Raw genomic sequence first — 13,197 nt, 5'->3', positions numbered from 1 at the left:
AGTGATGCTTCTGTTCCTACACCTCTGCAATAAGAGCCAAGTCTGTGTGTGTGTGTGTCCCTTGCAGGAAAAGCTTAGTGGAGGGAAGGGAGAAGGTTTTTTCCATGCATTTTCCTGGGGAAAAGGGGACTGAGGCCTTCTCCCCTCCATTGCTGCTGGGGAGGGTGGGCAGAGCTGGCTGTGATTTATTTGAAGAGCAGATAAAAGCCTCAGGGGGTCACGGTAGTTGGCTCAGAAATAAATTGTGTGGAGAATTTATCTCGTTCTTTGGCTGTATGGGGAGCTGGGAGCTGAGCAGGCAGATCTGAGATGCTGTGGATGTAACAAGGGTCTTGGAAAGAAAGTCTCCTTTCAGGCTGGAGATACCCTGCCCATGGCTGTCCTGAGGGCAGAGGGTGGGAGCATGGCCTGTGGCCAGCCCAGCTGGGCATTGCTGCCTGCTTGCTTGAGCTCCATAAACATCTGAGGAGACAAAATGCTGGGGGATCAAAGTTCAGGCTCCTTGGGAGATGGTTGGGAAAATAAAAAACAACCCAGCAGCCTCAAAGGAGCAGGATCCAAGTTCAGGAAGATTCTCTCTCCTCTCCTCTTCCTTGGCCAGTGGCTTTCCCTGTGTTCGGGGTATGTGGGAAAGCTGGAAATGGGATGAGCTGCAGTCTGGGGGTGGGGGAGCAGAGGAGGTCAAAGCAAGATGGGGGACAGTGGGAGGGCCCTGGATTTTGCTGCTGGATGTCCATAATTGTGCAGAGGCTGAGACACCCTCCAGCACCCACAGTTTGAGCTCTGTGCTCTGCTTTCTGTGCTGCTTTCAGGGTCCAGGCATGGAACACTGCCCAAAAATGTGCACCTACATCAAAACAGGGCTGAGACAAAGCTCATAAGGATGTAAAACTCCTGAAATGAGGCTCACATGGTGGCTGTGGCTGTGGTTTTTGGGAAGTGTGCTTGTGGGTTTGTGTGAGTGGGAGGCAGCAGGCCTGGGTTAAGGACTGCAGCCCTCTCCAACTGTGGCACTTGTACAGCCCCATTCCTGGCTCCCACATCTGCTTCTGCTGGACTCCTGTTCCTGTCTCCTCATTCCCAGTGCCATCCATCACAGTAACAGCCAGTTTGTGGGAGATTTTATTTTCTCCTTTTCCTCCTCCATCCATTTTCCTGTCTTCAAGCACAGCATGAAGCGCAATGAGTGCATGTGGCTAGCAGTGCTCCCTTTTGGGTCCCAGCTGAGCTACTACAGCCTACCAGAATATTGTCTTGACCATCTCCAAGGCTCTCTGTCTTTTTGGGGGGGTGTCTTTTCTACCATATGGTCTTTGGCACTGCTTTTTACCAGGAGTTATTCCTGCCAAGCTGAACTCTGGTGATCCAGTACCTTTAGTACATCTCATTGTCTTGCTAATGTGTGTAGGAACTGTGCTCCTCAGGGGAGAAACAGCTGCCTTTGGAGTAGAGCTTGGCAGCCTTTTTTTTGCCTGTGTCAGTATATTTATATATATTTTTATATATAAATATATAAAAATATATATTTTTATATATATATAAATTTTATATATTTATATAGTGTATATATTTTTATTTATATATATTATATATATTTATATAGTATGTATTTTTATATATTTATATATTATATATATTTATATACATATAAATATGTATATATGTGTGTGTATATATACATACCTATAATATATATGCATATATATACACATACATACATACATGTATTAAAAATATTTTTTAAATATTACAGTTTGATTTCTGAAAGGCCCCAGACCTGTCTGGAGATGGAAGTGTGAGGGAATTTGACTTCCAGTTTGAAATTGCAAGGAGGGTTTAATAAAGCAAAATGTGATTACTGAAGCCGATTTTGACCAGGGTGCTGCTTCCTCTCTAAAATGCCGTTTGATCTTTAAAGACCACAAAATGCTGCACACTGCTGGCTCTCCCTGCATATGAAATCCTACAGATAAAGCATCCTTTCCTTTGGCATGGCAGGTGCTTGGAGAGCTGCTGGAAAGCAGATGCTCTTTTGCTTTACATGGGTGGAGGATCCCAAAGGATGCTGCTTCATGCTGAGGTTTGTGTGGTCTAAAACTCCCAGGGGAAGGTTTTTTTCCTGTCCTTGGGTTGTCCTCCCATCCTAGCCAGCTGCATGGCTATTTTGGAGATGTGGTATGATTAGACATGCACAGGTTGATGTTAGCAGTCCTGAGCCAGGAGTCTCTGCTCCATGTCCCCCAGATCCATGTCCAATGGTGGGAAGTATCAATCTGGGCACAGAAGACTGACTTTGTAGGTTCTCCCACCAGAGAATAATAAAAGCAATGCACTTTTGGGCATAATTGGTTTTGGCACCCTGAGGAAAAGGGGAGTGAGCTTTGGCTGATGCTGCGTGTGGGGAGTGAACTCCCACTTTTGGTGATGATTCACCCAAGGTGTCTGTGTTTGTGTATTTATATTCATGTCTGCAGGACAAAACTGCTCATCCCATTTCACACCTTCTCACTCTAGATGGTGTTTGGGACTGTGCAGGGGTCAGATAGTTGTGGGAATAAATAAGAAAGAGTTGGGAAGAGAGGCTGTAGGAGCTGTGAGGAGCCAAGGGGGTGTGCAGGGAGCTGGGGCTGGACCAGGAGCCCAGCCCTTACACAGAGGTGTTTTTGGGGTGCCATCCCCTCAACCCTGCTTCCCATACAGGAGATGTTGCAGCCTTTGGGAGTTTTGTCCTGAGGTTTTGCACTTGTCTGATAAATGAGGTTTCTTCAGCACTTGGATGATTTTGAACACCTCAGTCCTTGCTTGAGACCCCAGGGCTGCTCCCTCCCAGGACTAGATGAGTAATAGTGATGAAATATTGGGGCAGCTATTTGTTGTGGTGGCAGCTGTATTGCTGCCCACAGCCCTTCTTCAGCTCTTCTATCCTACTTTACACCTATTTCCTCCTTTCTGAAAGAATGTGTCTGGGAATAATTCCCTTCATGGAAGCTCTCTGGATGCAGTGTGTGCTAACAGGAACATAGTGCCTCCTGTGTGCTGCAGCCATCTGTCCCTGCTGTGTCCAGGCAGCCTGCTGTCCTCTGCTAACACTGACACACTGTCCTGAAAGGAATGCTCCCTGCTCCATGAGCCAGCATCCAGAGCTGCTGAGGGAAGCAGAGGCTTGAGGAGATCACAGAAGGAAACTAGTGCATGCACAAACACAGGGCACTGTGAGCCCTGAGAGGATCTCCTGTCTCCAGGACTAAAGTAGAGCATGAGGTTCTGGTGGCACTGGCTCTGCTGTCTGTTTTTTATGTCCAGCTCCTGTGTGTCCCTATGAGTGGACAGGATGGAATAAGTGCAAAACCTGGGGAAAAAAAAACCCCAAACCAACAAACCTATTCAGCATAGCTTAAAGCTGTTTCTCAGGGCATCTTCCATTGTAGGGTCTCTCTATATGACAATCTGTTTGGACAGTGCAACTCTTCTGCACCCTGTGGGTTTTCCTGGACAGTGTGAGGCCAGGCAGATGCTGTTGGGATGAACATGAAACTTGTCTGCACTCATGTGAAAAATGTTCTGTGGGGGAGTCCTCTCTGAATGCTTGTTGTCCTGTGACTTGCTTGTGTCTGGCACTCTGGTTCCTCCAGGAAGATTTCTGAGATGCCGCTGTGCAGTGCCCTGGGGGAGCTGTGTTGTTCCTACACCTTCCTCAGCTGGGGATTGGGATCTTTCTCCTTTATTTAGCCCTCCTGGAAGGCTTGGATGGCTGGGTTGGATGTGGCTGGCCCATGGCTGAGTGCATCCCTGTCACACTGTGCAGCCCCCACACACCCTGGCACGACCTTGGCAGGAGCAGCAGAGCAGAGGGAGCTGTGTCACTGTGGTGTTTTATCAGCGTTACCCTGACAAATCACAATTACACTGTGGAGTTATGCTCATAATTGTTTCTACAAAGTTGCATTTGCTTTCTCTACCCCCCTTTTCCCACTGACCTCAAATTATCCTTAATGAGCCACTGCTGGGCAACGTTTCCATGCTTTTTGGGAAGGGGGAGACTGTGCTTTAAATGGGGAAAATGTTGTCCTTGTAAGTCTTTATTCAGCTGCAATTGCCTTTAAGTTTCTGTTACCAATTCACTTTTACAAATTTCATAGTGAGGGAACCAAGTCCTTTGTGCCTCTAGTTATTAAATTATGTGATAAGCGCCTTATAATATTATGAAAGATGTTTGATTTCTTTATGTCTTCCTCAGCCCCAAGTAGGGTGTGAGGGATGGATAAAAGGAGCTGGCAGTGGCCACAATGGCTGTGCTTAGCCCTGGGTTTGTATGGGATGTGTGCCAACATTCAGGGCTTCCCATCAACATCTGCAGCACCTCTGCTTGGAGGAGGCAGCTCTCACTGGTCAGGGGTTCAGACAGGTCTTTCCTTTATTCCCACTGCAATCAAATTCACATTTGCATGGTCTGGAGCTGGCGTGCCAGGAGGTTTGTTTATAATGCTAAACATATCAGGTAATTGAAAGCTAATGTGTCTGTCTGGATTGTGAGGTTTAATGTGCCTGGGTGACGAATTAATTTTCCTGTTGCACTACAAGAGAGAGGAGGCAAATGCTCTGCTTGCCTTCCCTATATATATATGTAATATAATACATATATGTAATATAATATATATGTAATATAATTATATATTAAAAATTATATTACATATATAATTATATCTATATTTTATATATATATGTAATTAATATATATTATATATATATGATATATATATATATATATATATGTAATATAATTATGTGTGTTTTGGGGTGCTGCCTAATTACTGCCACACAGCTTATTCACTGCCCAGCATCCAAACACGAATGGTGGCACGTGGGACATGTCACCTGCACAGGCATTGATTTGAGCTGGTGGCATCCTTGTGGGATACCCAGTTTGGGATAGACACAGATTTGGGGAACAAGTGTACACACGCTGTGTAATACTTGGTGCTTGTCAGGTGCCTTTTGTAGCTGTTGACCACAATGCTTGAAAAGCTTGAGGGAGTTTAGGCAAGTGTTGTATGAGGAGGGTGAAAGAAGACCACACACAGTAAGTAGCCTCAAGTAAATCGCTTGGTAAATTGGAATGAGGCTTTTTCTTCACCTCTGCCTGGTGGGGTGAAATGAGCCTGGCTGTGTTTAAATCCCAGTAGATATTCCAGTTTCCCTTGCTGCATTGGCCTTGGGCTGGAAGGGGAGCATGTGGAGATGTGCAGTCTCACGAAGATGACACCAACCTGTCAGACATAGGCAGTCCTTCTGGGAATGAAAGGAATTGCTGTTCTCACAGGTTTGTTGGCTACCAGCCCCCTTCCAGCGAGAAGGGCAAGGTCCTAGAACTTTCCAGACCTGCTGGTACCTAAACCCTCTGAGTCGGTGACCTTATGGTCAGCAAGGTCGCTGATCTGTCTGTGATGCTGGGCCAAAGGCACCTGGCTGCCTTGCTGGCTCCACAGGGGATCTGTCAGAGGGATGAGATGCTTGCAATCTGCTGAGCTGACAAACAGGGTTTCATGCTTCACCGGTTTGCTGTTAACTGGGACACAGCACAGAGCTGGGGACTCACCACTGCTCTGGCTGCAGTGGCCTACAAGGCTTTCAACAACAAAGCATGTCTGTGGGTACCTGTGATGTGATGCAGGGTTGGTGTCCTAAGGTTAGCTTTTGCCAGGCTAAGCCTATGCTTTCCTTTGGAAAGGCAGCTGATTTCCTCAGCAAAGAGGTGACTTTGTGATGAGAGGTTGATATGATGCTGCACTACATCACAAGTGGTTTGTTTTTCTGGAGAAGGCACTGTCTGGCCCAGGTGTGCTAGGTGGAGTCTTGGTGGGAGGTGCTGAAAGATGACAAGTGCTGAGGCTGCTTGGAGGTGATGTTGGCTTTTATTGAGGTGCCGGCACAAGAGGCAGGAGTGTGCTCATGGGCTTTGCTGCTGGAGCTGTGGGGACACAAAGTCAGCTGAGGGTGGCCAACAGGAACAGCTGCAGTAACAAACCCAGGGGACACTGCAAATGCCAAGTGGGGTGGATTTAAATGTGGGTGTAACAAGGCTAGGAAATGTCTTTTGGAAATGATCTGCTGGACAGAAATGCTGGGGGCAATGCTTAATAATGAGGTAAACACAAACCTCCTGGCTGATGGGGCTGTGATAAAGGCCAGTGTGATCTCAGGCTGCAAATCATGGTGTTTGCAGTGTAACTGGGGAGCTGCTCATGCTGTTGCACAAGTGAGATCTCCTAGAGACTGCTCTTTGTTTCTAGTCACTTTTACCCAAGGAAAAGGGACTTAGGCTGATAAAGCAAATACCCATTTTCTATGTGTCTATCACAACGGTTCCTCTTGCACTGATCACCAAGTGTGAGCATTAGCTGTGCTGGGTCTGAAATCAGAAACAAAACAAGCTCTCTGCCAGGAGTCTGCCTGAGCAATATATCTGCATCACTTCTGGGACGTGAGTTAGTGTCTCTAAGGGCACTTGAGACAATTTGCCTTGCACTTCACAGGTACAGATGTGCTGCCTTAGAAGACCTGGCATCATGTAGCTTGTAAATGATAGCTGGGTGGGCCTGGCTCCTGTATTTAAAGGGGGGACGAAGAAGTGCCAGGAAAGAAAAAGAGTTGCTTAAGCAAAGTCAGCTTTGACACAAGAGAAAATGGATGTAAAATTCAAGCAAGTGTACTTGGGTAAGGAATGAGAGGTGCAGCGTTTCAATCTGAGCGGGGAGGGCAAAGCCCTTGTTATCCCAAGGTGGAATTTGCTTGGTCTGTAGAAGACATGGTATAATCCAGCTCTGCAGTGCAAGCAAGGGGACTTGGACCAACAGGACCCTTCTAACATACAAGAAGTATGAGAAGGAAGTGAGTATTTAAATAAACATGCCCTACCCTGCATTCTCCACCCAGAAAATGAGAGAGCAACATCATCTGTGTTAGTGATGCACCTCATATGGTCTCGATTAGAAGTTGGATGTGAGTCTAGGTGGGTCTGCCTGTGGTGAGCTCCTCAGGATTTGTGAAGTATGGTAATGCTCTTCAAGCTATTGGGTCTTGCAGAAGAGCAGTTTGCCTTAGTAATAACTGAGGAATGCCACAGGAATATGTACTTAGGGATGTGCAGGGAGGAGTAAGCTGTAGCCCACGGACTGTAATTCATACCTCAATGCCTGCCTGAGGAGACCAGGGCAGGGCTGGGAGCTGTCACAGCTGTATTTGGTGTGAACCAGGCACCCGTGCTCCTGCCGGGTTAATGAACGGAGGCGGAGGAGGAGGGAAGGTCTCAGTCTGCAGCAGCAAGTGGGAGGATTCAGGATTTCTAGGGCAAGCAAACCCTGGAAGGAAAAGAGGGGGAGCTAGTTGAGATACTGAAGGACATGAGAGGGACTGAAGTTTCAGGGGTGGAGTTTCTCCGCTTGGTTGGTTTGCTTTTCTGTGCAACCACTGCCAATTTTACAATCACAGCTTGACTCCTCGAGCTTTCAGAATAAGATGCATTTCTGTTTTGTTTTTTAAGTGGGTTCAGGTGAACCCAGCCAGTGCAAAGTTACACTATTCTTTCTAAAGCAATAGGAAGCCAAAGAAAATATTTTTCCTGGTGTATCTTTGAAGTGCCTGTAAGCCAAGACTGATTTGTCACTTCTAGGAGCAAGGGTACAACTCACGCTAAGTTGAAAAATCAGAGAGAAAAGGGGAAAAGCCATTTCTGCAAATCCTGAGATGGGAGGTGTTTGCGTATTTTAAAGGACTCAAGGACCCTTGCTGACCTGTGCACCTAATTATTTCCCTGTATTGCGCTCTACATAAAGCAGCTGCTGGTTTGGGGGATTGTTGTATGGATGTGTGTGCATGTGTTTTTCCACTGCTGTTTTTCTTGTCTCTCTACGGGTGTGGTATGTCTATGTTAAATAATGAACTAAAGTACATGGCTCAGGAAGCTCTTGGGCTTTGTTTGGGAGGCTGGAATACAATATAGGTTGTGGAGCTGTGTTTACAGTCTAGTGTTATGTCACTTGGGGAGAGTGGGGGATGCCATGGGGAGGCCCCAAGACCCCCGTGCACCAGTGCTGAGTCAGAGGAAATTCACGCCTGGCCATGTCACTGGGAACAAGCTCAGGTCTTTTTCTGTCTCTTCTAGAATGCTGCCCACATGGCTTTGAGTGTCAGGTCAAAAATAACCTTGACTTTTTTTAGCAAACACGATCAATAAAACAAGAGCCAATCTGGCCGCCGCCTCCTTCCCAGCTGTGGTTGCTCCATAACTCCTGGCTCGGGGCTGTTCCATCCCTCCCTGAAGGTCATTGCTTGGATGCTGTAGCTGCAGCTTGCCCTGGTGGTAAACCAAGACCATCCCATTCCTCCTTCCCATGTCCTTTCTCTTGGAGGACCCTCACTTTGCTGTGTAGGAGTTGCAGATAGGAAATGTTTTCAACCTTTTTGTTTCTGGCCTTACTCAGTCCTGCAATCCCGTGGCCCAGGGCCTGAGCTGACAGCCCTGTCTTGACTCCAGAGTTCCACTGAGCTCTTGGATCTCCTGACTGACTCCTCCCAGTCTGTGTTTTGTTCTGGAAATGTTCACAGGGGCCGTAGACAATGGCAGGGAACACGGAGTGGCTGTAATAATGTCCTGTTTCTCATTCTGTCTGGGACACAGGCAGTCTCGGCTGATGAGCAGGGCATTGGAGATGAACTGTGACTTATCCTGGCGTGCAGCAGCATGTGGGAGCTTGTGCTGTGTCCTTAGCACAACCCCTCTGGGCATGCAGACAAATTGTGGAACATGTGGAAAGCAGAGGTGACTCTTGTGGGTCTCTCATTTCTTGGATCTGCGTGGTGAGAGCAGAGAAATATAAGGAGATTTAATCCAGGCTTTGTGTTTTACTTTTTTTGAGATGGATGTAATTTGGGGGGTGGCTCAAGTAGGTCCATGTATTTCCCTCATGCTAATTGACCTGTTTTTGTGCAAGGAGGAGGAATCTGTGGCCCCCTGTGACTGCTCTGTAAGTGGTCTAAGGTCCCTCTTCTGCTTGCTCACCATGTGAGGTCCTGCAACCTTCTTGCCTAGAATCACAGCATAGTTCTCAGTATTTTTCTCATCACTCCAACCCTTCATCACTTGGAGATGTTTCCCCTCTCCAGTCCAAAGCCAACTATTGCATCAAGGTAGATGTGAGCTTGGGTGCACATGTTCAGAGACTTCAAAGTTGGGCTTCTTTCACATATTGCCCGATGGGACCTGCCAGATGTTTTCCCTCTCTCAGTTGGCTTTTAGAGAGGACTACCTCCACCTGCTCCTCAGAAAAGACCCTCTTGAAAATGTTTGTGTTTCTGGTGGGAGGGTGTCTGAGTTTAATCTGGGAGAAAGCCAGAACTGGTTGAAAGCTGCCTGGGAGATGAGGATTGAACTCCTTTCACACCACACAGCATTGCAGAGGCAGTGGCCACAGCCAGGCAGCCCCACTGCTGCCAGCATCACTCCTGTGCTGCTGATAACAGGGGACCCTGTTCTCTGGGGCCGCTGGTCTGTCACCTTCCCCCGCCTCTAATATTTACTGAAAGCGATCCTGCGGTGACAGATCTATTTCTGTTTTTGTTCTCTGTAACATACCTGCCAGACTGCCCCAGGCGACTGAGGAATTTGTAATAAAGGCAATGTTTCCAAACTAAGCTTGGTGCTCTCCTGCTAGCAGCGTGTCCAGCCAGCAATGACTGGGAGCCTGTTTATCCTACCCAGTTAGAGACTGGATATATATATGACTTTTTTTCATGATGGCCCTGAGCTTTTGTTGAGAGGTTTTATTTCCTTTCACTCTTTTTGCCAGACCCGTTTCAATCGTGTCTTTGTTCACTGGTGTGTGCAGGGAGGGGCAATGACTCGGGCAAGAATATTCAATGGCTTGGTTGCATGTTCTGTGCTTGAAACTGTGGGCAAACCCATCTTATTTGACTTTTCCAAGAGGCTGGGAAAACAGAACGGGGCTGGGTGTTGGGGTATCACATCCTCCCTCTGTGTGCTGTCCCTGGCATGGGCTCAGCAACCATCTGGTTGTGCCACAGCTGAGCCTTTCCTTCTCCTCCACAGACACATAGAGAACTGGAAGAACTTGCAGACGCTGAACGCCGTTGACATGGAGCTGTACACGGGACTCCAGAGGCTGTGAGTATGTCCTGTGCATTGGGGAGGGGACTGGGCCTGGGCAGCCCCTTCCTTCCAGCAGAGCCATGGCTTCCTTCCCTCTGCAGCCCCCATGCTGCCAGTTTAAGCTGCTGGATCTGCTGTGTTTTGCTATGGGAGTCCACAAAATGGAGATGAAATGCCTTTTGGTCTTGGCTGGGTCTGTGAGGAGGAGGATTGCTAGCTCCTGACAGCTCTGTCAACACACATCAGCCCTGACCTCTCCTCTCCCCTGCTGTTCTGGTTCTGGGCTTGTGTGTTGCTCTGACTCATTCCAGCCCCACAATGTGAAATTCCAGCTGTCTCCACCAATCCTTCATTGCTGGGCTGTTGGTCCTCATTTCGTGCAGTTACCATCATGGTGGTGCTGTGCAGGAAGGGAATTGCATCTCCCTGCACAGCTCTCTGAGCAGGGACAGAGGTCAATTTTGTGCGTCATGGAGGGGAAACCGAGGTCCATGAGGTTGAAAGGACTTTGCATATGCTTTGGAAGCCTGGCCAAGCAAGGATGCCAGCCAGTTTCTTAATTCCCCCTCTGCATCCTCTGGATCTGTGAGCACCCTGGATGCTGCGTGTGTGAGATGCAGAGTGTTGCTCAGGGCTAATCAGAGACTCTAATAATGTGTTTCACTGGGAGCTTCACATCAAGTACAGCTCCCATGTGGGCTGGAGGAACTGTATGGGGCTGAGCACTCAGTAACCAAATTCCAGCAAGCTGTACTTTTAACACACAAAACCCCTGTAAGCAGGCTGGCTGTTGTTCTCTCCTCATGTAACAAAGCAGCAGAGACAGCAGATATTTACAGAATTACAGAACATGCTGATCTGGGAGAGATCTACAAAGATCATCAAGTTCAACTCCTGGCCCTGCGCAGGACCATCTCCAATAGTCACACCATGTATTTGAGAGTGCTGACAAATCCTGGTTACAGCACTGATGGAGCTTTTCCAAAGTAGGCTGTGAAAAGGATTATTCTCCCTCCAAGATCCACAATTCCCTATGGAAAATACCCTTCTTTATCAGAGCTGCAAGCAGCAGGGTTTCCTCTTGGGTGTGAAGATGGGAGATGATTTTGCTGTGGTAGGTTTGCTGTGCAGTGTTGCTTGTGAAGATGGAGAGAGAGCAGAGGAGCAGGAGATGGCCTGTGCCACCCCAGCAAGCCTTGGGGGATGTGGGAGCAGAGCAATTGTCTGCCTTGACTCCATTGCTGCCCTTCTGCATCTCTCCACAGGACAATCAGGAACTCAGGACTACGAAACATCCAGCCAAGAGCCTTTGCCAAGAACCCCCACCTGCACTATATGTAAGTGCCAATGGCTCCTGTCCCCTTTTGCCTCTTCTCCCATGGAAATGTGGCGCCCAAGGCGGATCCCCAAAGTCCCTGTGGGGGACAGCAAGGAGAGGGAAGGGGAATGCTGATGGGGAAGGGAAAGGGCAGGAGATGGAAAAGATAAACACACATGGAAGTGGAATGGGCTGCAGTGAAGGATGGGGAGAGCTTCTGCTGGGAAGCTGAGGGGTTTGGGCTCCTAATGACTGTCCTGGCTCTGATGGCAGCTCTGATGAGTGCAGCATCATCACCAGCCCCATGGCTGCTGCACATTTCCCTTTCTGCTGAGTTTGGGGGCAGCTACCCACCCCAGAGCACAGCCAGAGCCTGCCCTGCTCATTACTTTTTAACCAAAGGCTGCTTTTCTGACACAAATCCTGGGGTATGGGGCTGCCAGCTCTGCTGCTAATAATTGACTTCTTAAACTGGTGTCTACAGGGGCTTGGGGTAGGGATGTTTTGTGCCAGAGAGGCTGGAGCCCTGTTATCCTGGACATTTCACAATTGTCCAGCTGCTGAGGCATTGTTAGATAGAGAGTGGTGTCATGTGTCATTCCACATCCTTGAGGCCAAGTGCACTGGTTTCTTTTCCAAATGTGTATTTACTTTTCCCAAGGTAATAAAGCAAAGCCTGAATTTCAAGCTGCTGTGCAAGGTGCTCCGTGGGCTTGAAATGTTTTGTCCAAGTGGCTGTGTCCAAGATCAAAGCCCTCTCTGCTCCACTGTAGATATGAAAGGTGAAAAGGGTTTGGGGAGAGGCCCTGGCTTTGGGCACCAGCTGGTGGGCTGAATGGGAGTGTTTATCCCTGCTTTTTGGAAAGCAGTGCTAGTGGCTTTTTCAGTGAAAAAGTGCATTCATTTGAGTGTGTGGGTGCATTGGGCCATCGATACAGACTCGTTCCTGGGGCAAGGGAGATGGATGCGACCTGCAGAGCATTTGTCTCTTGATGTCTGCTCAGAGATGATGTGAACTGAAAAACCCCAAAAGCTTCCTTTTTGGAAAACCATTTACAGTTGCTAAGTGACAGTAAAGTACTTACTAAATAGAAGATCTGCAGTACCAAAGGACATGAATAGTTGAGGGCATTTTGAACATGAACTGAGCCTTTTTGAGCTTAAAGAATTGCATATTTTCATAATGAACCCTCGTTAATTCTGACCACTGGGATATTCCTGATTTCTGCTCTTTGTTATTTTGATTTGTAGCATTTGTTTTGTATTTTCTGTAGTTGTTTGTTCCTGGGAAGCAGTTCTCTCTGAACCAAACCGAATTGATTTTTTTTTTTTTGATGGTTGTTTGTCAATTGTGCCGTTGCTGTTTATGTATCTAGCAGATAAAATGAATAGCATTTGATTCCTGATGAAATTAGTTTGGATGTCGTAGGAGTTTAGAAGGCCATGTATGCTAGCTTTGAGGCTGAATGTGCCATTAATGTGTACACAGGCAATTGTTGCTGCTTTTCCCCAAAGTGTTTGTTTTTGTCTTTTGGAATTACTTTTGTGAGTGGAAAAAACCCCACATCCATCTTCTGTCAAGAGTTAGGATTGGTATGTGGTGATGAAATATGTGTTTGTTTACTGCTCGGGCCCTGTAAGATTGATCATGTTCTTAACATCTTTCTTCCCTTGCCTTTTGGAGCTCCAGGCAAGTAAGTATATTATTTGCTTG

At 47.4% G+C, this 13,197-nt stretch overlaps 1 protein-coding gene across 3 annotated transcripts in view; it reads left to right on the top strand.

Annotated features, from left to right (window-relative positions):
- Positions 1-13,197, top strand: part of NTRK3 (neurotrophic receptor tyrosine kinase 3) — a 206,435-nt gene that overhangs the window by 23,289 nt on the left and 169,949 nt on the right. For all 3 annotated transcript variants that reach the window (XM_054272532.1, XM_054272533.1, XM_054272534.1), the window contains exons 2-3: positions 10,106-10,180; positions 11,431-11,502. In XM_054272532.1, coding sequence (XP_054128507.1) covers positions 10,106-10,180; positions 11,431-11,502 — 147 coding nt within the window. The remainder of the gene's footprint in view (positions 1-10,105; positions 10,181-11,430; positions 11,503-13,197) is intronic.

This window comes from Melozone crissalis, unplaced genomic scaffold, assembly GCF_028551555.1.
Source record: "Melozone crissalis strain CALT ecotype California unplaced genomic scaffold, PUWL_Pcris_2 ptg000014l_1, whole genome shotgun sequence".
Taxonomy (NCBI): Eukaryota; Metazoa; Chordata; class Aves; order Passeriformes; family Passerellidae; genus Melozone; species Melozone crissalis.
The sequence above is the reverse complement of the archived record's forward strand: the minus strand, read 5'-3'. Positions and strand labels throughout refer to the sequence as shown.